The sequence below is a fragment of the Brachypodium distachyon genome, chromosome 4, assembly GCF_000005505.3.
Source record: "Brachypodium distachyon strain Bd21 chromosome 4, Brachypodium_distachyon_v3.0, whole genome shotgun sequence".
Classification (NCBI taxonomy): domain Eukaryota; kingdom Viridiplantae; phylum Streptophyta; class Magnoliopsida; order Poales; family Poaceae; genus Brachypodium; species Brachypodium distachyon.
This window is the reverse complement of record NC_016134.3, coordinates 11,631,298-11,656,171: the sequence shown is the minus strand read 5'-3', so window position 1 is coordinate 11,656,171 and position 24,874 is coordinate 11,631,298. Positions and strand designations below refer to the sequence as shown.

At 42.7% G+C, this 24,874-nt stretch overlaps 2 protein-coding genes and 1 pseudogene across 2 annotated transcripts; 1 reads left to right on the top strand and 2 right to left on the bottom strand.

The window, feature by feature from the left end:
* Window positions 1–7,966: 7,966 nt before the first annotated feature.
* LOC100833195 lies at window positions 7,967–10,173 on the bottom strand (annotated as a pseudogene).
* A 58-nt stretch (window positions 10,174–10,231) lies between these two features.
* On the top strand, window positions 10,232–20,970 carry LOC100840966 (nuclear pore complex protein NUP107). The gene is made up of 25 exons (XM_003577244.4): window positions 10,232–10,470; window positions 11,145–11,512; window positions 12,031–12,100; window positions 12,492–12,607; window positions 12,715–12,746; window positions 12,858–12,983; window positions 13,903–14,064; window positions 14,563–14,655; window positions 14,734–14,901; window positions 15,307–15,405; window positions 15,529–15,746; window positions 15,822–15,879; window positions 16,419–16,507; window positions 16,586–16,717; window positions 17,067–17,189; window positions 17,645–17,743; window positions 17,849–18,040; window positions 18,443–18,614; window positions 18,746–18,902; window positions 19,101–19,303; window positions 19,455–19,596; window positions 19,689–19,849; window positions 19,945–20,061; window positions 20,148–20,235; window positions 20,569–20,970. Exons 1-24 carry the CDS (start codon window positions 10,364–10,366, stop codon window positions 20,223–20,225), a joined length of 3,282 nt encoding a protein of 1,093 aa, XP_003577292.3. The 5' UTR covers window positions 10,232–10,363; the 3' UTR covers window positions 20,226–20,235; window positions 20,569–20,970.
* On the bottom strand, window positions 20,871–24,720 carry LOC100831664 (sugar transporter ERD6-like 7). The gene is made up of 17 exons (XM_003575710.4): window positions 24,425–24,720; window positions 24,181–24,243; window positions 23,523–23,612; window positions 23,318–23,377; window positions 23,164–23,229; window positions 23,017–23,082; window positions 22,830–22,905; window positions 22,680–22,744; window positions 22,501–22,593; window positions 22,251–22,416; window positions 22,120–22,166; window positions 21,973–22,035; window positions 21,820–21,879; window positions 21,677–21,730; window positions 21,514–21,573; window positions 21,299–21,413; window positions 20,871–21,197 (listed from the first exon to the last, which is right to left on the bottom strand). Exons 1-17 carry the CDS (start codon window positions 24,587–24,589, stop codon window positions 21,076–21,078), a joined length of 1,431 nt encoding a protein of 476 aa, XP_003575758.3. The 5' UTR covers window positions 24,590–24,720; the 3' UTR covers window positions 20,871–21,075.
* Window positions 24,721–24,874: the final 154 nt, after the last annotated feature.

The window sequence follows — 24,874 nt, the reverse complement described above, 5'->3', positions numbered from 1 at the left end:
GTAAGGGACGGCACAACTACAAACATTGAGCTAGTCATAGTTGGCAGCTAATTACAATGTAGAAAAGGATAAGTCACGCATTGGCAAGGGATGGCACAATTTGTTAAGATCTAGAGTAGGTTGAAACTAGATCTAGCTAGTAAGCAACTAAGTTAAGATGTAGATAAGGAGATAAGTCGTGCATTGGGAAGGGGCGCCACAACCAGTTAAGATGGTCGACTATATGTAGTACTCTCTCATTTCCTGAGTTATAGTGCATCCTCAAATGCCAAGCTCCAATTTTGGCCACCAATTAAGCAATTATTAACAGCATAATAGCAGCATTGGTTTTTTTTAATACAAATTGAACCGTATAATTTTTACGGCACATAACCCACATTTTACTGTTTAAATTGATGATGGTCAAAACTGAATCTCGAAACATCAATATAACAAACATTGATTAATTTTTTGGAATATGAATTGAATCGTATAATTTTTCCAGCACATAACCCACATTTTACTATTTAAATTGATGGTTAAAATCGAATCTCGAAACATGCAGTCGCCTTATAACCCATGCCCATCGATCAGTCGTAAGCAATAGCTGTGGCAACCAAAATAAAAGATTTCATTTGGCGTGGAAAGTGAAGCTAGTCAACGCAAGAGACACAATCGGCTAGAGTATAATTTAGAAACGAGAGTGTATGCTTTTTACTAAGTTAGTACTTTCTCTTTTTGCTCCGTATATAAATTATGGAACACTACCTGGTAATAATAATTACGCAACGGCCGGCCATATATATCCAAGAGTTAATCCGGCCGCATTGCTTAATTGCTTGCTTGAGGCGCGACACTAACTGCTGCATGCGCCAAATTATCATTCACGCCAAGTTATCCACCTGATAAGGCATCGTTCGATCAAGAGATAATTAAACAAAGTTCCATAATAACACAAAAGAGATAATCACGCAGACAGAGATACTAGCCAGCTGCTGGTTAGCTTATTCGATCCTAGTACAATCCGCAAACCAAATCGATCACTCACTCACTCACTCACTCTGCCCACATACAAAGATCGATCGACGAAACTCAAATCTACACCGACGACGCGCAGCTAGCTAGCAGCTCTCGCGCAAGGAAAATTGAAGCCTCTCAAACAAAACCGAAATAAACGGAAGAACGGAAATGAATACTAATGCGAAACGCAGCTCACAAAGCTATAGCTAAAGATGGCAGCGGCAGCGGCAGCTACTCCAATCCAGCTAGTAGCAACCAAGGACGATCGATGACACCCAATCCTGTAACGGCATTCAAATCCAGAGCTCGAATCTCAAAATCCTCCATCGATCGAATCGATCGCTCTCACATCCCCACGACGGCGCCCATCTGCACGCGCTTCTCCGCTCCGGCCGCGTTGGCACCGCAGCCTCCGCCGGCCGCCGCGGCGCCTCCGCTGTTGCTGCTCTGATCGGGCGGCGCCGCCGCTTCCTGATCCTCCTTCTTTGCCCCCTTCTCCTCCTCCTCCTGGTTCTGCTGCTTCTTCTGAACCTCGTCGGCGGCCTCGTCTTCGCCTTCTTCTTCTTCCTCGGCGACGGCGGGGGCGACGGCGTAGAAGAAGCGAATTCGAAGGCGGCCGTCGGCGCCGCACTCGCGGGAGAAGCCGCGTGGCATCCCCGGCGGGCGCGGGACCTCGGTGAGGATGAGCCGCCCGCCGCGCCGCTCCGCGCGCAGGGACGCCTCCGCCACGCTCCGCATCACCGGCGGGAACAGAGGCCTCGCCTTCGCCGCCGTGCGTCGCCGCCTCTTCTCCTTCGCTTCCTCCTGCTGCTTCTGCTCCTCCGCCCCTTCATCCTGGTCTTCTTCTTCCTCGGCTCCGGCAGCGGCGGCGGACAAATGCCGCTGGACGACCTCGTCCTCCTGGCCGCCGACCTCGCCACTCTCGGTGCCTAGGCACTCCGTGCAGGGCCCCCACTGCCGGTGGCCCGCGTAGTAGTGCCCCGACGCCGGCGACATTGCTCGCCGCAGCATGGCTAAGCTAGTTTTGGGATACACTACTGTATATCTTCTCCTTTCTTCGGAATTGCTGACGAACTGGGGTTTATATAGCGCGCTCACAGTGGCAGAGGCCCGTAATTTCTCTGCCGTTTCCGTTTCCCGCAGAACACGAGGGCGCCGCAAGGGATGGGTCACTGACATGGTGGACCAGCTGCGTGGCGTGGCCCGCTCGTCAGCGTGCTCTGTCGTCTGGGTCACGCGTCCGTTGGGTTGCAGCTGGCTGTACGTTAGTCGTTACAGCTAGCTGTGGCCTGAGTGAGTGAGAGTTCACGTCATCTTGCCAGTGGGCTGCGGCTCTGCCCGGTCACGTCGAAAAGCATGATCTCTGGCTCTGGCGTCACTCACACACCGCCCGGTCCCGCACGTCAGCTGGAGATAAGTTTGCGTTTGGCGTAACCCCGCGGCAGTTCTAACTCAGGGGAGAAGAGGCCAAAGACGGCGCGTGCATGCTCACGCTGTCACGCGGACGATCGTTGAGAAGCGGGGGGTTACCGGTGTGAGTGGGTTACTCGTTACTGTCGCGTCCGGGGTAAAGCTTGGCGCCGTGCACGGAGAAAGGGGAGCGGGGGTAGCACGGTTGAGCTGGAATGCAACGAGAGCGGCTCAGGTGGGTTCTACTGAGGCGGGCGCATTTAGAACAGTAGACAGTGGTAATCGAGCGAGCGTGGGCGCCGCGTAAAGTAGCTGTCGGGACCGGGCTTCTTGCGTACAAGTGGCAAAAAGCTAAGAGGTAGCGATACACCGTGAGTAAGCCAATTCTTAGCTCATGTTGAGCTAATCCAGTTAACTCATGCTGCCACGTGGAAGGTTGTTGAGAGGCATGGGTTCCCAACCTGTATGGGTCGGTCGCGCCAAGAGAGAACTCGCATAGGGGTGGCTAGGGGCAGCGCGTGCGGTTGAGCTGGAATGCAACGAGAGAGGAATGAGTTTTTATCGTGGCGAGCGCATTCGGTTCAATGGACGGTGGTGAGCGAGAGGAGAGTGTGCACCGCGTAAAGCTGCTCGGGGCTTCTTGCGTACAAGTGACAAATAGCTAAAATGTAGCATGCACATGATGAGTTAGCCAAATCTTAGTTCATGTCAAGCTAATCCAGTTAACCACATAATAGCTCACACCGTCGCGCGCACAGTCGCTGAGAGGCCGAGCTGCCAACGTGCGTGGGTTCGTCGCTTCAGGTGCAAAGCTCGCGCGGGGATGGCAGCGCGGTTGAGCTGGATTGCAACGAGAGAGTCGATCACGGGTTTCTAACAAGACGGATGCACTCCGTTTGGTAGACGGTGGTAATCATGGGAGCGTAGGCACCGCGTAAAGCCACCGGCAACTTCTTGTGTACAAGTGACAAATAGCTAAGTGTGGAGGACACACATGATTAAACATATCTCACATAGTGTTGAACCAATAACAAGTGTTGGAACCACATAAAAAGCACTCTCTAAAACATATGAGCTGAGAGAGAAAAAAAGATCGACGACCGAGTGTGTTTAGTTAGCGCGGTAAAATAAATTGAACTCTCAAGGAGCTCTTCCGAAAATTTAGCCAGACACCAAAGCCATCCAAATCCAGCTGAAGCTAGAGCCAGGGACGGAGACAAGTGGGCGGGCCGCATTAAAAATTCTTTTAAAATGGGTTAGTTTCTAATTTTGCCTCCCTAAACCCAAATTGCTTCTCCCATCTCAAATTGCTGGTTCCATCCCTGGCTAGAGCAATATTGGTTTCTCCATGCCGGCCGGGCTGCAGATGTTAAGATGTAAGCCGGTCACACTCCCAAGTAGCCAAGAGATACAACTAGTAGATATATAGGTATATGATGCATGGAAATCTTTGGACGCAAGCGAGCACGTATATACTTCCTCCATCTCATATTAAGTGACTCAAATTTGTCCAAATATAGATGTATCTATGCCTATATCTGATTCTAAACTCCCTAAAGCAGCATTCCAGCCGGTTATTGATGTTGTAGACAAAAGACTCTCTGGATTTGCTATGAATTTTCTTTCGAAAGGTGGAAGACTGACACTGACAAATTCGGTTCTATCGTCTCTCCCAGTTTTATATATGTCTTGTATCAAACTTCCTAAATGGGTTATTGAGAGTATTGACAAACTTTGTCGTTCTTTCTTGTGGAAAGGAAAGAACAAAGTTAAAGGCAGTGATTGTTTGTTTGCTTGGGATAAACTTTGTTGTCCTATCAATGAAGGAGGATTGAACATTAAGAATCTTGCGATTCAAAATGAGTGTCTAATGACAAAATTTATTCAGAAACTTATGATCAATCAAGACTCTTCCTGGACAAAGTGGGTAAAAAGAGCACATTATGATAATAAAGACTTTGGTGACTCCTTAAAGAAGACAAGTGTTATTTGGAAACAAATTAGTTCTTATATTAGTATCTATAGAGATGTCACTACGGTGGTCATTGGAGAAGGATCCTCAATCTCATTTTGGCATGACACTTGGCTTGTGAATGAACCTCTTTCCATTAGGTTTCCGGCCTTGTTCTCGCATGCCCTTTGACAGAACATCTCAGTTAAAGATTGTGTTGTCAATAATCTCTGGGTATTTCCTCACCGTTACCTCACCTCAGACAGAGCCTGTTCTGAAATGCAAGATCTTCGCCTCTTATTAACAAACCTTCAACTTCAGCCAGGAGTTTCGGATGTTAGGATCTGGAAATTTGATAGTTCTAAATCCTTCTTCAGTTAAGAACTTATATCAACTTGAAAACTTTGGGGGAATTCTAGGCCAAGCATCCATGGCAGTCTGGCAAAGTTCTGCACCAAAAAATTGCAAGATTTTTGCATGGCTGATGCTGAAAAAGAGGATTAAGGTTAGAGCTACGCTTCAACTCCAAGGTGTGATTGCTTCCAACGCCTGTCCGTATGGTTGTGGTAACTCTAAAACTGTACACCATCTTGCGATCTCATGTCCAAGAGCTGTAGCTGTCCGGCAATCATTTGGTTTTCCTATTTCTACTAACCACGAAGTCCAGGACCTTTTCTCTTTGGTTAAGAATCTAATACCTTCGGTGTGGCTGCGAGTTTGGGACACGATGACTGTGGCAATTCTTTGGAATTTATGGTTAGCAAGAAACTGTAAAGTATTTGACAATGTTCGTTTTACCATCCCCATGGTTGTCCGTCAATGTCAAGATACCCTCAAATTGTGGTTTTTACGTATGAAAAAGATCGAGAAACAGGCTGCCCAGCACTTGATAGACTCATGGACTGATTAAATGTGTGTGTGGTATTCTTACATGATGTAATCAAAAAGTAGTCTTTTGCATTTGTTCCTCCTCTCCCCCCTGTACTTCTTGCATATCTCCCTGTAAGATGATGCCTTTCTTGGCAATGTTTATAATAAGGTAGGGGACTCCCCTTCCGTTCAGTTAAAAAAAATAGATACATGTAATAGAAAGTTTATAAAGCGTCTATATAGATACATGTGTAATAGAAAATCACTTAATATGAGACGGAGATAGTATGTTGCATGCATGCACGTACACGGTACACTTGCACACAAACATGCTTGATCGATGCCCAGCTCGTTCTCTATCTTCTGCTGCGGATTGAGGCTGTGACCACACCCCGATGTGTGTGTATTCTGCCATGCCCCTTTGCTAACTTATCGCACACATGATATCATTGCACATTAGTGTGGTGGATGAATTTTGTGGCGTATTGGGGGGTTGTTGTGTTGGTTAAGTATATTGTCTATCCTTCTCGTGACTCCCCTTACAATACCAATCCTGCACACAAAACCAGGTAATCTCCGAATAGTGCTGATCTTCTCCATGAATTTTTAGCACTATTTGATTGTTGGTTACATGAATTTTGTGGCGTATTGGGGGGTTGCTGTTCTTCTTGTTTCAGTTTATTTCTCCGTCTCATGTAAACAATCAAATAGTGCTCAAAGCAATTGTAACTCATTTTTCAACTGTCAATATTTTGGTTTGTTTGTCGGTGTGATCAGTCAAACGACTTCTGACCTATTGGGTAGAACATCAATAAACAGAACAGAAGTCTTGTTTCTTGCACCAAGAATTATGTAGTTCCTCTGCATCATATCCGACAAAGTAGGACGCCATTTAGTCCTCTTCACAAATTCTTTCATGCATTCAGCTCTTTGTTAAAGATATAAAATACAGACCTTCTGAAGCACCTCATTAGACTTTCTCAGCCATGGAAACAGAAGATTTAGATTTTAGAGTAATCCTGTACTTTATTTTTTAGTATTCTCATGCGTTTGGGCATTTCTTATTTCCTAGATCATTGTTCTCTAAAATGTCTGCAGGAGAACTTCCTGGCATTAAACGTGTGGCAACCGTAAGTGTTGCCCAGGGTGTCACAGAGGTGAAGTTTCAGCAGTTTTTAAATAGTTGGTAGACTCGGAGGTTTCTTCTTTTTATTGCAGTGATGTGGAGCCATTTTAGCATGTACTTATTTCTGGTTGATGTGTAGTGTTTTCAAACATCAGCAGAACAATATGTTTGATATATGGGTGCATCATATCTTCTCGGCAATATGTAGACTTCTCGGCAGCAATAAAAAAATAATTAACTATAAGTGTACTTGATTTTTCTTTGCTATATACAATGACTCGGAAATTATATGTACATACTTTTTGATCAAAACTTATCAATTTAGTACAAACTTCATACCCCAGTGTATATGTACCATTTTGTTTTATGGTTTGATACTACATGAAAATGATATTCACTCCGACCTGGATTACTTGTCGAAATATTACATGTATCTAGACGTTTTTTACACATACATATATCTATCCGTATTTGGACAAATTTGAGACAAATAATACCGATCAAAGGGAGTACTAAAAAGCAAGCCAGGTGCATACTTGTGCATCCGTATATGTATCACTATCTTGCATTTTTATTTTTATCACTACTTGACCTATCGATATTCATATTCTCATGCAATGTGTTTTTTTTGGGAAAAGTGCCACGGGTGAGCTCTGAGCCCTCTCACATGTGGAATCTGTGCTTGTAGTGCCATTGGATCACCGCTTCATTGGGCCTAGAAAACTTAGCACTCGGCCTCTCTCCCATACGCTAGGCGCACACCAGAACGGCCCACTGAATACAAATATTGATTAAGAAAGAAACAAGTACAGCCCAGATTCAAAATCAAAACAGAAGTGGAAAAATCAAGCAGAAATTCTAATTCTCGCATCACAGCGACTTCATGTCTTCATCCTGCTCCTCATCGTCATGCCACCGCCCACCTCTGGTACGCCCGTCCTCGCCTTCCATGAACACTCACTCCCATGTCAGTGCTTCCTTTTCTGCATCTGAAATTATGAATGCCTGCAAATGCTACAGACAGATATCACTATCTTAGTGATAATATCGTATCTCATGATCATGGTTTGTCTGTACGATTTTGCTTGACACAGCAAAAACTCCAAGAGATTTCATCCCTTCTCACCTGAATTTCCCTTGAAATGTCAAACATAATGACAGATACTCCAAAGTCATCTGAATTATTTTAGAGAACTCTCATCCGAATGACTTGAAATGTTAGACAGATACACCTATCAGTGTATTACTGGGCTCCTCAACACTATGTGGTCGTTGTCTGTAAGAATTTTCACTGGATACGTTCCCATGGAAGAAATGTATTTCATGGAGATAACGTCATCAAGATCACGAAAACAAACATGATGTATCTTACTAGCATTCATTTTGTGACCCGGGTACCAATCTTGCAATGAGACGAAGTGATAGTCCTCATGATCCTGATAGTCTGGCAGATTAACTTTGTACACAGTAAAATTAGCAAACAAGTAGAAATTTATCACAATTTGGTAGCTCAAAGCCCTAAATTATATGAGATTTACTACAAGAATTGCAAAAACAGCAAAAGGGGTACGCAAAGAGTAGCACAACAGAAATTACACGAGATACATAGATCCAAAAAATGTGTCTAGACTATAAACATTAAGAGTCCGTGTAGTAGGCATAAGGGAAGAAAGCTAAGAAAGAAATTTACATTGAAAGCATCAGAATTTGATAAAGTACAACTTATCTAAATCTCCACGAAACATCAATTGATCTTCGGAGATACTTACCAGTGACAAAACGCACAAAGCCAAAATGGCAAAACACAAATGTATGTGAAGAGGGAAAAAAACATGGTTTCTAATTGCATAACAGGTTACTCATCAGTACTTTTGTTGCTTATTGGATACTTGGCGACCTAGCACGACAAACAAAACTACTACTGCCTCCGTCCCAAAATATACAAATCCACGTCACTTATTTTTGGGACGGAGGGAGTACTAAACATCATTAATGATAGTTCGAAATCATCACTCTGCAGCAGACATTGCCATCATGGATTCCTCAGAGCTTCATCGGGAAGAACTGTCACAGTTGACAGCCCATGGAACAACGGGTTTTCAACGGAATCACCATCATTTGCCGAGAAGAAGGAATGCCGAACAAGACTTTCTTTGAACCTCAGCTTCCTAAGCTTGAGAAAAACACTCCATTTATACCGTATCGACGAACTGCCATCCGTAGCAGAAACGTGCTGCAGATATTGCCATCGAATGCCTGTCCCCTTCCCTTTCGCACAAAGCACGATCATATCGGCGTTAGAGTACGGCACGAGAAGAAAAGGCATCTCCGGCAGTTTGATCCGGTGCTTGCACGACCAGACCCATCGCTCGTGATCCTGTAGAACCCAGAGATTAGCAGTGCTGCCTCTGTAGTTGTACAACCCGAGAGTGCCATCAATCTCAAACAGCTCAAGGAATGGGCCGTCGACGGGCGACAGCAGGTGCTGGAACGACTCGGCCACCGTGTCGAACACCAGCATGCTGTTGACCTTGCCGGTGCTGCCGTCGCCGGGCAGCATCACCGGGTGCCAGTAGATCCTGCCGCCCGCCAGGACGTGCGGCTGCAGGTACCCCATCATGGGCATCGCCAGCACCATGTCCCCGGACGCCCACGGCGCCGGAGGCTCCCCGACGCACCGGAGCTCGCTCTCGCCGGACCCGACGGTGTGCACGTGGTACACGGCGTGGCCGTCCTCGTCCCTCTTGACGAAGCACCCGGTACGACCCCGACGGGCGGTGGGCGTAGAGCCCGGCGACGCAGGAGACTTGTTGGGGCAGCGGGACCGGCGCGCGCTCGCGGGTCGCCGGGTTGCAGATGTGGAGGCCGCCGTAGGCGATGACGAGGAGGAGGCCGTCGCAGGAGGCGAGCACGTCGAGGTCGAGGTCGAGGTTCTTCGCGGCGGCGGAAACGCGGTCCGTGCGCAAGACGGGGAGCTGCTCTCCGGTGCGGTGGTCCATGGCGTCGATCCGCCGCTCATGGTCGTCTTCGGTGGTGAGGAGCGGGAGGGAGGGCTGGCGGCGGTGGTGGGCGAGGAGGAATTTGGGGTCGGATGTGAGGCCGCGGCGCCAGGAGCGGCACACGGCGCGGCACCGGCCGACGGGCTTGGCAGGGAGACGCGTCAGGATCTCCCAGATGATCAGCTCCTCGGGGAGTTGCGGCACGCCGGCGGCCGCTTCCGCCGCCATGGTCGTCCACAGCGGATCTGGACTAATACAATTATTTTTTTAGAATAATCTGGACTCATAGAAGAACGTGCTTTTTTTTTCAAAACGCGGTCTTTATCGAAACAGGTACAAATCCACCATGCTGGAGGGATAACACACCCACTATGGGCATCTGTGTTAGAGTCACACCTTTCATGAAAAAAAAAACATCTTTAAATTCTCGACTCCAGACTCCAATTTCCTGAAGAATGGCACTATAGAAGCATCTGCTACCTTCAATAATCTCCTTGATCACCACCGATGCATCAGATGCGATATAAAGTTTTTGTGCATGAATATCCTTGGCTAGAGATAGAGCTTGTACGCCTCGAGGGTGACACAATGTGATTGCTTCAAAAACTCGAGCCAACGATCCTTGGTACCTTCCTTTCTCATCTCTGCAGACAATAGCTGACGTCCCTTTCCATTGAGCTTGAGCTTTGCAACCGTCAACGTCAGTATTAAAAGAAAAGTAGCCGCAGTCAGCCGCGGGCGCGCCGGTGAAGCCGTGGCCGAAGTTCTGGCCCGGGCCAGCCGCGAGGCCCATGGTGGGCCGGACTTTCTTTTCCGCTCTATACACGTGGGCCGGCCCGGTTGTATCGAGCAAAGAGAGAGGGGGGGGGGGGGGGAAGAAACCGGGTTTGGGCGTTTGGCGCTCGCCGCTAGGGTTTGGGCTTTCGAGGTCTCGCCGGCGCGGAGCCATTGGAGTCGAGGAGGAGAGTGCGGGAGGGATCAAAACCCTAGCGTCTCCCGGCGAGCGACATGGAGGTGGACCCGTCGCCGTCCGCGTCCCCGCGGCGGCCGCTGCCGACGCCGGGATACCTGGACCTGGAGTCCTCCCGCCTCCGGGAGGAGTACCGCCGCTACAGGTGAGAGACGCCCCGCCTGCCCTATTCCCCCTCCCGCTTTCTCGCTGGGCGCGTTTGTTCGTATGTTGCCGTGGTTTGGTAGAGCGCTCGAGGTGTGCGTTGGTGGCTCGCCGGTAATCGGGTGGCGAAATATGGTGAGTGCTGAGTGGGGGAGATCTGTTGGCCTCGGCAGTGGATGCTTAGATGCGGCAAGCAAATGGTTTGTTCATTTAGTCGGAGCATTTTTTCTTTCTGAGAATGACCATCGTGATTCGACAAATGGGGGCATGCTCTTCATTTTCTCAAGTATTTAGTAGCTCTATTCTGATGTGAGACTTGGTTATTTAGCGTCCAGGGATAGAACATACAATTAGATAGCCCAATCTCATTTTCAAATAAAAGTAGACAACCAAATTGGTGACTTACTATTGGGATACATAATGAACTGTGTGGTAGTTCTTCATTCGTTGTTCATGCAAGTGCTGATTGCCCCACCAGGTTGTACTATTTAAGATGTCTGCAAGACAATACAAGTACTCTAGTTCATATTTCTTCACCAAGCTCCGTTTTTGTGTGTGGTGGAATACTTGGTTTAGCTAAAAATACATGGAAGGGTTAATGTGCCCTACTTGTGTGAAATGTGAGAGCAGTTGCTAAACTAGCTGATTTTATTGTTTTCCTTTGCAATTTGCCAGAAAGAGACTATCTTCTTCAAATGACTCCCCACTGTTGGGGACCTCAGTCTCCAGATTCTCTGAAGCAAGGGTGTTGCGTGATGGCAACAGCATACACAGGCAGCCCAATGCTGGTCTACTCCTTGAAGAAATCAAACAGGAGGCTTCTGATTATTCTGACATTGATGGCTTGGATGGATCGAAGCTGTTTGGATCAGCAAAAAGAAGGACATCACTGGATGGTGGTTCTGCACCAGACACGGATTTCAGTTCAGGTAGGAAGGCGGCGAGGTCGGCATTTAATCCGGTCAAGCTGGAGGGTGATGTGCCACAAGAAGGAGAAACAACTTTTACAATCTTTGCATCCCTTCTTGATTCTGCGATACAAGGTTGGTGTAGAAATGTAATCTGGTTAGTAAGCTTTTTACATGAGCATTTATTTATATCTTGCATGCCTTTGGTAATTGATAGTTATTAATCTGGATATTTTTTGCACCTTTTTGAATTATTATTAGCTGATGTTTATATGATTATGATCGATGTCTTACTGTCAATGTGCAACCTTTTGTTTTCTTTTTACTTTTTCATCAACACAATTAGAGAGGACCCTTTGCAAACTAAATTGCTCATATCTGGAGTTATGTTCGTAGTCGTTTTTTTAATGTGCCTTTTCTTCCTTTCTTTTTTCTGGAGCTCAGGGCTCAGGCTCAGAGGACCTTGCTATACAGTTATCTATTACCAGAAACATTGCACTGTTTGGTTACCTGAAACATGAGTTGGGCTAATGCATATTTCTAGGTTCTAGCTATATCTTTGCATGATGTATAGTAATCCCTTTTCTTTCATTCCAGCCGATTGGATTTTCAAGGAGCTAATTGTGTTATGTGGCATTTTCATTTGTTTGCAGGATTGATTCCCTTCCCAGATGCAATTTTACAATTTGAGAGAGCATGCAGAAATGCTTCAGAGTCAATAAGGTTTGTATTAACATACACTAGCAATATCTTCAATATGTATAACTTCCTAAGATCAACTAGGTTCTCCTTCTCACTAACTCTTGATGGAACTCTTTGCCACTCTGCCATTTGCCACAGTTATCCAATTAGGGAAAAATATCCCGGTAGTTAGGAATGATATGATTAGTTCCTTAGTGGACAGGTCATCCATCTCCCTACATAAGAGATGTGTACCTTGTACTAATTAAGAATAGTTTATTTGGCATTTCTTAGAGTACCTTAGCCTAATTATATCTGTATGATCCAATTAAACGTCATGTTATCCACTCCAATCTTTCATCATGAAAAGATGGATAATTCAAGCTCGTATGCCAATTTTGGGATATTCAGGTAATGCTTTTGAATTTTTCAGGTCTGCTACCACAGGAAAGCTCCGAATGGTGGACGATAAACTTATGCAGCAAAAAGCACAACTATTGCTCGACGAAGCTGCTTCTTGGTCACTTCTTTGGTACCTCTATGGGAAAGGTAACAGCCTTGATAACAAATCACTTAAATATACTGCTCCATAGATCCTTTTTTCCTTGCAGTAGCAATGACTGGTGAACACTGAAATTTTATTTTCCACATGACAGGAAACGAGGAGTTTCCTGAAGAGCTATTCGTGGTAAGCTACACGTCTAATTGTGAATGTATTGAAGTCTTTTTTCTGTGCACGTTGTCCTCCTTTCATCTGTAGATAGATCCATCTAAAGAATGCATTATTTTTTGTTGACAGTCACCAACTACATCCCATCAGGAGTCTTGCCGCTTTGTTGCAACAGATCTTACAGCACAATTGTGTCTCAGGATTGTACTTTGGCTTGAAGGACTTGCTTCTGAAGGTCTCGATTTGGAGAAAAAAGTAAGAGTCTCATGGTAGTTTTTCAATTAAGAATTTTAATCTCTCCTATTTCCTGTTCTGAATATGGGAGTTGTGTAACGGCTTATGATTGATAGAATGAAGCAACCTGTCTTAAGTTATATAAATTCGAGAAGTTCCATGATCAATTAGGAAAGTAAAGAGATGCATCTCCCTATAATATGTTAACGTAGTGCAGAGTATTTGATTTAAAGTGATTAAGGCACAATATACAATCCCCATGCAGGAATATAAAGCACATGGACCATTGTGGCACTAGAATTGTTTAAACAACCCTAATGAACCCTTCTTAATATAGTCAGTGCAACTCTTCTCTGTGTCACCACCACCTACTAACTACAGCAGCATTGAATTATCAGTGAAAGGAAAATGCAGGCATGCATGTGCATCTGCACTTACATGCACCAGCCTAAGACATTGCACTGCCACCAGGCGCTACATGAGGTGAATCGGAGCCAGAATTTAAGCGGAAAGAGAGAGATGCAAGATGACAGAGCAAGGGCATTAAACCCTGAGTGCATTGCGTCGTTTTGAAGTTTTCATGCAAACTCTAGAACATTAATGGCATGCACTAAGTACATGAGAGAAAAACTGAACGAACATGTATTGAAAGAAGTGTGCACCTTGTAATTCTTGACAACAGCCAAAATGAAAGATGCCTAATAAACTGGATGGAGGAAAGTAATTCTGATGTACACATGGCTCTTTTACAAAGATGTATCATGACCGTCTTAACTTGGCTCTTTCATAAAATTTGTCCTGGCCGTCTTATTTTGAATAGTTATTACTCACACGATAAGTTGTAGAGTAGCTGAGTTTTTAAGAAATAGGTGACATTTTAGCCTCTATTCACAAGCGAATTGATGATGCAGTTTTTGTGGTGTTTATGTATGTTATGTAGGTGAGAGGATCTCATGTTGGTTCATATCTACCAAGTTCTGGTGTTTGGCATCGTACGCAGAGGTACTTAAAGAGAAAGAATAATGATGATTCTACCATAGTGAAGCATGTGGATTTTGATGCTCCGACTCGTGAAGGAGCCCAACTTCTTCCCGATGACAAGGTAGGCTATTTTTACTATCTAAAATACAGTGTAAAGATCCTCTCGTAGAGATGCCAATTGTTTATGAAGATATGTAAATTCAGCAGATATGAGTTATAATTGGTTCCATTTAACCTTATCAGAACTACTCCCTCCGATCCTAAATTGTTGTCGAAATATTACATGTATCTAGACGCTTTTTAAGAATAGATACATCCATATTTGGGCAAATTTGAGTCAAGAATTTAGGATCAGAGGGAGTATTTTTAATATTATTTATGTCACAAAAGACCAAGTTTACCTCCCTAACCCCACTTTAACATAGCATTTGTTGGATTGTATCTAATCTTACAAATTTAATCTTAACTAAATATAGCAAAATCTACTGGACCAACAGCACTATAAGAAAGAAAAGCAAACCTGGTTCCAGGGATCCCTTCTCATTAAGCATCGCTAGTGAAGCAACTAGAATTTTCCTTTAGTAAATCTAGAAATCATCTTTCCTTTATGTGCAAGCAGAAGCAAGGTGAATTGCTTTTAGAAGATATCTGGACTCTCTTAAGAGCTGGAAGATTAGAAGAGGCGTGTGAATTGTGCCGGTCTGCTGGACAGGTAGGTCAGCTTTTTTTGGCTTATGTATTTCATATGATGGTCTTTACTTATTTGAATGCTGATACCGAGTATATTCAGGCATGGAGAGCTGCCACTCTTTGCCCCTTTGGTGGCATAGATCTCTTTCCTTCCCTGGAGGCCATGCTAAAGAATGGAAAGGCTAGAACACTACAAGCCATTGAATTGGAAAGTGGTGTTGGACGGCAGTGGCGTCTTTGGAAATGGGCATCATATAGTGCTTCAGAAGTAAGCTCATGTACTGTACTCATTTGAAGTACTTCCTCTGTTCCATAAATATAAGGCGCATTAGGTTTCGTTAAGGCCAGCCTTTGACTAAGAATTACTCCATTAATTTGTGGCTTATAAGATCTGAAACCACAGTTATTGTTAAGTATTTTTGAAAATGAATATAGTAATACCAACTTCATGTCATATAAACCACATATTAACAAAGTTATTCTTAAGCTCAAAAAAAAAGTTATTCTTGGTCAAGGCCTTATCTTATTGAAATCTAATACGCCTTGTATTGGAACGAAGGGAGCACCTTTTTTGCTGTTATATTTAAATGTTCTGCAAATGACTTTTAGTTCATTATGTGTGTGTGGCCAATATTTGATGCCTTTTCAAACTCAACTAATAATGCTGTTGCAGAAAATTGCTGAACATGATGGTGGTCGGTATGAGATGGCTGTATATGCTTTACAGTGCAGTAACTTGAAGCGTACCTTGCCGATCTGTACTGACTGGGAGGTATGTTGCTTACTTAACTCATTTATAAGCGTGCCTTCCAAATTGTATTTAATGTATTATTCTCTCCTTTTGATGCTGGTATGTACCTCCATGTGATCCATCTATTTCCTTCCCGTTTCCTAGTCAGCTTGTTGGGCAATTGCAAAATCCTGGCTAGATGTTCAAGTGGATTTAGAATTATCTCAATACCAAACGAGCAGACCAGAAGAGAAACAGTTTGATGATGACATGAATGGAACCCAGCCTATGGTCAGCTCAGCCGGCCCAGAAAATTGGCCACACCATGTTCTTGATCAGCAACCTCGTGATATTGCTGCACTTCTGCAGAAACTCCATTCAAGGTATATTATTTAGTCCTTGCATGTATCCACAGTTTGCCTGCCTATTTTATGTGCCACTCTTTTCTTCTGATGCAGTGACCTTGTTCATGAAACTGTTTCTCGAGCATGTCGGGAGCAGCACCGTCAAATTGAGGTAAGATGCATTCCGAAGACTGAAGAAAGCTGACTTTTTATTCCTTAGTTCCTATGCATTATGTCTACTAAGTGCTCAGTCTAATGTGGTTTAGTCTAGTACATCTCAATAAACTGTTTGATATTAATTAAATAACTGGAAGTGGGGGACTGATTGTGCAGTTAAATTGTACAATTTGTCAGTTTGTGGACTAGTTTAGACATGCTTTTCAATTTTGTAGATAATTCTTCTGGAAATCCAAGCATTTGAATATTATACTGTTTTCTCTTTTCATACTGTAGCAAGCGTTTGCGCATCCTTTCATTAAGAGGAGAAGCAAACATAGGGAGGGGTGGCCTCAAGTACATGTAGCACATGCGTGCACCGACGGGACTTCTGATCGTATATTCTGGTCACTCATGACACTAACTAGAATACGCATATGTTGAAAAATACTTAAACAGCCATGAAATTGAAGACCTCCATTGCTTTAACCATTATATAATTGAAACATAAGATCACTTGCTTGTCTATCCACTTCATGTTTGTTTATTTGGTAGATGAATCTCATGAGTGGAAATATAGCTCATCTTCTTGACCTTCTATGGTCATGGGTGTCACCCTCTGAAGAGGATCAAAACATTTTAAGGTATTGCTTTTTTGTTAGTGGAGATATCATCCAAATATTTAATGTGCTTATCATATAATAACTTCTAAGTCCACTTAGGTCCCGTGATGATCCTGAGATGATACGTTTTGGGGCACATATTGTTCTTGTTCTGAGATACCTATTCGGCGAGGAAATGGAGGACGAGTTTGAGGAAAAGCTGGTTACTGTTGGTGATCTCATCATCAACATGTAAGTAATATTTTGTTGTAAACTGTTCCTTTGACCCTTTCTTTAGCCTCTTTGAGTTATGCCATATCAAAATGGTATAGCTGTTGTTATCCGTTAGTTTTCAACTATCAATTTTGTTTGGTGGCAGTTAAATTATAGGTGTCATAATATTGAAATTGCATAAGTAGCAAACCTTCTTTTGATTGAATAAAAGGCCTAATCCTTTGCTTCTAGTGGCGTCTTGCCTACAGACTAAACTTACCTGTTTATCTTCTGTAGAATCTTTTATTCACATGTTTCTCCACATTATGTTGGTACATTGCATTTGCTTTTATTTTATCACAATAGTAACACTAATGATTCTTTCCAGGTATGTGAGGTACTTGTTTTCAGAGCAGCAAGAGGAGTTGGTTGGAGTATATGCCTCTCAGCTTGAACGTGATGTTTGCATTGATTTGTTTGTGGAAATGATGGAACTAAGGTTAAATAGCAGGTATTACTACCATATGCTTATACCCTTTAATCCTTTGCGATCTGGTGGAAAGTCACATAGGTATTTATTTGGTTTTTGTCTTTTGACATACTAGTGCATGATGTAGAACTGTACATGTTATAAACCATTCATGTTTGTTCCCAATATTTCTCTGTGTTGTAATTTACTAGCTATCTTACTTCCATCACTTGCATGTAATCTTAGATTTATGATACTTCCTAATACAGTAATACTCTCTCTCCAAAGTTTGAGTTGATACAGTTCTAGTAGGCACAATAGTTACACTGTTAACTATAGGTTTATTCATCTGTTTTTCTTCCATCAATAAAATGTGTAATATTAATGTTTTTGTTGTTTCATGCTGAAACATTCTCAAACTTATTATCTTTGATGCTTTATTTTGCTGACTTGCAAGACTCTGGTTAGCTGGCCTCACTTTTTTTTTCCTGCAACAGCTTGCATACCATGTACAAGCTTTTCCTCTCTGCTGTGGAGTATCTGCCATTCTCATCTGGAGATGCGTCCAAGGCTTGTTTTGAAGAGATAATTGAGAGGTTTGGTGATTGTGGGGATACATATAGCTACAGAATACACCTAAGTCCAGATATCTAGCTCACCTGTCCTGTGGAGATGTTCTAACAAGATTTTAATCAATGCAGAGTTCTTTCAAGATCTCGAGAAATGAAACCTAGCAAGTATGATGAAGATTTTTCTGATGTTGCGGAACGGCATCACTTGCAAGCACTTCAGAAGGCAATGGTCATTCAGTGGCTTTGCTTCACACCACCATCCTCAATTCCAGGCTTTCAGATGATCACAGGGAAACTTCTGATACGGGCGTTGATGCATAGGTAAATATATACTCCCTCCGTCCAACAAAGGATGTCTCAACTTTGACCAAATTCGAATGCATCTATACACTAAGTCATGTCTCCAAATTTTGACAAACTTGAGACATCTTTTGTTGGACGGAGGGAGTATCTAATTTGTTCTTTTGCCAGAGAAAAGCATGGTTATCATACATGTAGTCCTCCTACAAGGTCTCGAAAAAAAAAGAAACTTGGTTTATCCTCTTGTTTCATTCCATCTTTATTTTCATAAAACAGCACTCATTTGTCTTTTTATACTTTGTTACCATTGAATATCTCTTTGATTTATGAAACCCTATTCATTTTTTTTTATTTGTGAGTGTGGAATTATTTTTTATTGCTGAAATGATACTCATCCTTCTTTGTTAATTTCTTTGTCATCAGCAACACGCTATTCAGAGAGTTTTCCCTGATATCAATGAGGAGAGTTCCTGAATTACCAATAGGCCCACATAAGTTACTTGCCATCCTTGCGGAACCATTGAAACAGAAGGAAAATTTATTTTCATTTGAAGATCAGGAGGTATCTGATAATTTACGAGAGTTTGAAGATTGGGTAAGATCTCTGTTTTTATCTAATGTGATGTGCATCTTTTCTTGATGCTGTTAGTTCTGTTATTTCCATTTATAATCTAGTTAGTAACTTGTTGTTCTTGTCAAACTAATTGCTCTTGTTTGGTGAAACAGCATGAATATTACTCCCTGGATGCAACATACCGGGGTTGGCTTAGATATGAGATGGAGAATTCTTCTGTTCCTCCTGAAATGCTTTCAGCAGAAGAAAAAGATCAAGCTGTTGCTGCAGCAAGACAAACGCTGGAATTGGCATTCTTGTTACTACTCAGTAAGTCAATAGATGTTCATTGACACATTGAAATGGAAAGCCTCTATTATTTTTTTCTCAAGAGTAAATAAACACTCATAAATACATGGTGCATCAGTATTACGAATAGGTTTTTAAACTGCAAAACTTGTGATAGTATATGGAAGTATTGAACTTCTTTTTGACATTGTTTTATATGTGACGTTCCTTCGTAATCAGGGGAAGAAAGACCATGGTTAAATGCCGCTGAGAAAAGTCCATTTGAGTGGACAGACACTGTTTTCCTTGAGTTGCATGCAACTGCAATACTCTGTCTACCTTCTGGAGAATGCATGCTACCAGATGCAACATCATGCACGGCACTGACAAGTGCACTGTATTCAACTGTCAGCGAACAGGATGTGCTGCATCGCCAGTTGAAGGTTGAGTACACCTCTCTTCACCCGTTGCTCGTTGGTCAATCTAACCTACCTCGTGGAGCTTAATAAGGACTACTGAAACTTACATTTCAATTTCTAGTTATTGGTTATCATGTCTGTTGTGCAACTTCTGACTGTACCAATCATGGATCAGGTTGATGTTAAGGTTTCTTCTAAAGATCCTTGTTGTATAGAAGTTGCACTTCGCTGCTTGGCAAAAGAAGGTGATGGGATTGCACTTCATGAAGCCAATGATGGAGGTCTTCTTGCTGCAATTATGGCTGCTGGTTTTAAAGGTATCTACAATTTAGGGTGTTAGTATGATCTAGGTTCTTTTTTAAGCCAAATAATATTGTGTAGCAGCTATGTGAATGATTTATTGTGACAGGTGAACTCAATCGTTTTCAACCTGGAGTTTCAATGGAAATATCTCGACTTGATGCTTGGTATTCTGATGGTCATGGTTCGGTTGAATGTACTGCTGCTTATATTATTCGAGGGCTTTGCCGAAGATGCTGCCTACCAGAAACAATTTTACGATCTATGCAGGTGATCTTGTTAATAGATTCTACAAGTGTCTGCCTATTAAATTCAGTCATAGACTAAATATATGTGGTATATCCATATCTGACATTATTTTTCAGGCATCTATCTCGCTTTCCGAAGCAGGGGATTCTCTAGATCATTGTGACAAACTCATCGAGTTAGTTGCTTCATCAGATTCCGGATTGATGCATTTGTTCAGCCAGCAGCAGTTACAGGTTGCCTTACATTCTTTGCTTTGTTAGTCGAATAACTGCTGAGCTTTCCTAATATCAGACAAAATTGTCGTAATTGTTCTATTCAGGAGTTCCTGATTTTTGAGAGGGAATGCTTCATATCTAAAATGGAGCTTGAGGAAGAGCAGATACCTACTGATGGCTAAGTCTCATCAGGTGTGGCACCTGCAGTGCAAATGTATTTATGTAGAAAGATGGTGCAATAGTATGGCGTATTCTAGTGTGATACTTCACTTTAAACAGAAATATTTGACATCTTGTTTTTAAAAATAGTAATATCTGGTGTGAAGCCATTTATTTTATTTTTATTCATCACAAGTTCACAATACCTCATATTTCTTATGCTGTTTACCTTATCTGATGCTTTTCTTAGCCATGCTGCCTTGCTGCTTTCTTAGCCATCACAACAATATCTGATGCTTTCTTAGCCATGCTGCCTTGCTGCATTATGGTTGCTTCAAAATTTATGATATTGTGATATTCTTGTAGGGCCAGAATCTTGGAATAGTAGTCATGGGGCATGCTCTACTAGTTGACAAAATCAGAAGTCAGGACTTGCAAGTGGCGACATGTCACACCATCGGTCGAGAACCGGCTGTAATTTATGTGAGATTGTGACCTTGTCGATGTCGAGAAAGGCGGAGATGAAATTTGTTGTATAGGTGTTATATAATATTATTTGACTGCATGCCCATCGCTCTCAGCTGATGACAGCAGCAGATGAGATTTGGCTCACTTTAGATCGTTCTGTCATACTACTACTGTGGAAGCACAAAGACTGGTCTCAAATCTAACAGAAGAGGCACTTGTAACTCTATTTGAAGGATAGATACATCAATGCATCAATTTTCTGTGTCGTTTGGCTGCCCTGATTTTATCAAGGACAGTATAGAGCACCTGTGGCATATCCATCTTTGTTACATATTCATACACATTTTCTACAATTGCACGGACAAGCAAAGATACATCGTATTATTTTGGTTCTTCTCCAATCCACTATGTGCCATGGTTTATGGAAACCTGAATCTCTTCCAAGGTCTTGCCTTTTGTCTCTGGCACGACCTTCACAATGAAAAGAATGGCCATGGCGCAAACAAAGGCGAAGAAGAAGAATGTCCCTGCAAATTAGACAAACATGAATTATGTAATATCCCTACATGATTCAGAAGATAGGCAACCATGAACTATATATGTATGGTTGGGAGAAGATTTGGCTCACCTGAAGAACTCCAGCTCATGAAGAAGTTGAAGGCGAAAGAAACTGCAAGCGAACCGAACCAGTTCACCAGAGTCACGAAGCTCCCGCCGATTCCCTTCATATTTATGGGAAATATCTGCATCCAATCCAGTGTAACATCCATCAGTTAATATGGTGTTCGTTGAAATCATCAGTGGGGAAATGATTTTTGATATTTTAGTTCTTGCCAACTCTACCTCTGACATTATGACCCAAGGAACTGAACCCATTCCTAGTGAAAAGCTTGCAATGTAGACCTGTTTCAGTTACAAAAGGATTTAATATCAGGTTTGTTCAACAAAATGAATCCTTCTCGGTAAAGAAAAAAACAAATTGAATCCTTTTCAGATGAACACATACCAGTATGCCAGTGAGTGCGATTACCGGGACTTGCTCTGCAAATATCCCATGAGTCTACATTGGACAGATAATCCGATACGATTAAAATTGCATTAAAAAAAGATATAAACAACCCCATCAGGTTGCGACGCATTGAAAAGTACCTTGAGATAGAATGATATCCCTGACATAAGAGATCCAACGAGGAGTCCAGATGTTGAAATCTGAAAGAGGAATCGGAATGTCCAAATTGTTCAGTTTTTAGTACTTTCCGGAGTAAAATATTTAGCACTCTAAAATTGCTGTACACAACTTACCAACAATAGTGGCCTTCTCCCACTTCTGTCCATCAGTAGAGCTCCAAGTGCTGTGATTGGCGCCTATTATGAGTTGCATACGCAGTCAAAACTAACTTTTACCTGAGAAATTGATCAATATGTGCATATATCGATTATTCTTTTCACCTGTATACAACCCATCAAGATGGTTCCCAGGTTTCCAGAAGTGAACCCTGCAGGTCACCAGTGAAAATTTAGTTAAGAGTTCCAGGACTGATGAAACCAAGTGCGCCAAAGTCTGAGATTTGTGAGTTTACCAGCTGATACAAAAGTTTCACTGGCATAGAATAGGATGCCATTTATCCCTACAAATTGCTGGAAAACCATTAGACCGACACCGATAATGACAGGCCGGATGTAAGACCTACTGAAGAGATCCTGAATTCCGGCCTTCGGAAGATTTTCAATAGTTTCGATGAATTCCTGCATGTAGAGAAACTCCATGTCAACGTCGTACGTTTCTGCACCGACAAAATATCTAGAAACAATATGTTAGGAGCTTCAAACCTTGATTTCAGCTGCTTCAAGGGACACATCTGCATCTTTCCCACGGAGGCGCTGCAGTGCTATTTCAAACTCCTTTTGCCGGCCCACTTTTGCCTGTGGACAACATTTGGTGCTGAATTTGTTAAGAGTGACAATCTTTTTCCAGGCTCAAATTTTAAGATGTCATTTTGATAAATTACCAGCCATCGAGGAGATTCGGGGATGAAGAAGAGACCAACTATGAGGATCATGCATGGAACAAGTCCTGTCAAAAAGGAAAACTTATCAGGACATGAGTTTAATGACCACAAAACCATGTACCATAAGATCTTCCATTTGTATGTATGTACCAGCTATGACCAGCATGCGCCATGATACAACCGTTCCGACAATATACGTCACAGATAATCCAGTACATACCAGCAACTGCAATCCAAGCAACAATTTCAGACCTTTCACTAAAAGTTCTGCTACGAAAACCGGCACCTTTTCAGTCAATACAACTTCCTATTCTTCTTAAAAGAGGAAAATATTTACTTGGTTCAGAGTTGTAAGCCCCCCACGAAGAGCCTTGGGAGCTATTTCTGCGATGAAAACCGGCACCTGTTCAGTCAATAGAGCTCCTGTCAGTGAAGTTGGAGAATCATTTGAAAATTCAGTAATTCCACGCGATGATGATCATACCACGTATGAAAACACCCCCACGCCAAACCCGGTGCAGAATCTCCCAAAATCAAGTGAAGCAGCACTCTGAAAATTTAGATCATGAGGCACATCATCATCAACTTTCTTTAGACAATGGTATGATGCACAAGAAAAAAAGAGAATCGAAATGTACTTGTGCAAAGAAGATTGCCAGCCATCCGACAATGCAGACAAGAGCAGAAGCCCTCATAGCCTGCTCCCAACATACACAGAGAAAAGAGTAGAGTTATTAACTAATGTTGTAGTGTTTTTGCAAAGAATATTCTTCATTTGCAAAGATTGTGAAGAATAGTTGAATTAACATTTAGAAAAAGATGATTATTCTGGTGTGTACATACCCCTTTTCGTCCAGCAACATCGGCAATCTGCCCGCTTGCAACTGCTCCGATCATCGCCCCAATTGTTATTACCGAACCGAAAACCGAGTACTGCAGATCAGAATTATATACAACGATGAGAAGCTGGGAATGTCAATGGTAGAACTACTGTGAAACAGAAAGTGCTACTTATTAGGCATCCCTTTATTGAAATTTCGCGACAATCGTATTTAAGCTTATGAAAATTTTAAAAAAAGAAAAACATCACGGTAGAGAGGATGAGTACACATTTATCTTGGTAAATTACTGTAAAACGATATATAGTTATGATTACTGGAGTTATGTGCAAAACTCACAAAATAAATTTATGCACAACATGTTGGTAACTTATTTTAGTAACTCCTTTTGTGATTTTCTCACGTCTAAGAAATCAAATGATTATATTTACTTCAACAAAATTTATAAACTACGATAGCTGTCTGTATTCTCAAAATTTTTTATCAAAATCTTAAAAGTAGGTATTTCTAAATATATAGTAGGTGCACATGTATCCAGATTCTAAAAATTCGCTTGGCCGACAGACACAAATTAAACGCCGTTGACATCCAGTTTGGGAATGCTTGATCCGGCCCCACATGTCATCAATCTGAGACATACTCCGTACTACGTACGTACGCACCTCGGAGAGTGTTAGCTGCAGGTCCTGCCTGATCTCGGCCTGCGTCGGCGCCGAGTAGCCGATCTGCATCAAAAAGACGACATACAAATTAATCTCACAAGTTTTCCTCAACAGAAGAAAAAAACAAATTACACAAATTAATTTCACAAGTGTTCCTCAAGAGAAGGTGGGGCAGTATAGATGTATGATGGCTGTGTGTGAGATAGTACTCTTTTTTTGAATGCCGCTAGCTAGTTAAGCTCACCGCGACGCCGTAGGCGAAGGAGCCGAGCACGGCGACCCCGGTGCTGGCAAAGACCATCCCCAGCGTCCCCGCCGCCACCGCCGACTCCGAACCCGCCTCGCCGCCGTCCCCGCCAAGGAGCCTCTCCCTCGCCGAGGCACCATTGTCGCCGCTCTCCATCACCATTGCAACTACCTTAGCTAGCAACCAAAGCAAAGCCAAGCTTAGCTGAGCTGCCTACTACATGTATGTATGTACACTGGCAATTCTTATATGCCTCGATCGATCGGTCGATCTGTCTGATGTGGGCAGCTGGGCAACACACATGTGTATGTGTATATATATATGTTGTTATACTCTGCGTGCTCTCTTTGTGTAAGCAAGAGGCGCGCTGGAGTTGTTGCTTATTTAACTCCATTGCCATTTTTATACCGGTAATACAGCCGTAACGTACTAACGTGCTTGGACTGT

Bases quoted from the DNA above. Each gene is read 5' to 3' on its own strand.
- LOC100831664 (XM_003575710.4), bottom strand. From the start codon at position 24,589: ATGGTGATGGAGAGCGGCGACAATGGTGCCTCGGCGAGGGAGAGGCTC. The intron at 23,230-23,317 runs GTACATTTCGAT...CTAAATTTTCAG, and splicing joins TGGCAATCTTCTTTGCACAA to AGTGCTGCTTCACTTGATTT. The intron at 23,083-23,163 runs GTATGATCATCA...TTGACTGAACAG, and splicing joins TGGGGGTGTTTTCATACGTG to GTGCCGGTTTTCATCGCAGA.
- LOC100840966 (XM_003577244.4), top strand. From the start codon at position 10,364: ATGGAGGTGGACCCGTCGCCGTCCGCGTCCCCGCGGCGGCCGCTGCCG. The intron at 11,513-12,030 runs GTTGGTGTAGAA...ATTTGTTTGCAG, and splicing joins TCTTGATTCTGCGATACAAG to GATTGATTCCCTTCCCAGAT. The intron at 18,041-18,442 runs GTAAATATATAC...CTTTGTCATCAG, and splicing joins ATACGGGCGTTGATGCATAG to CAACACGCTATTCAGAGAGT.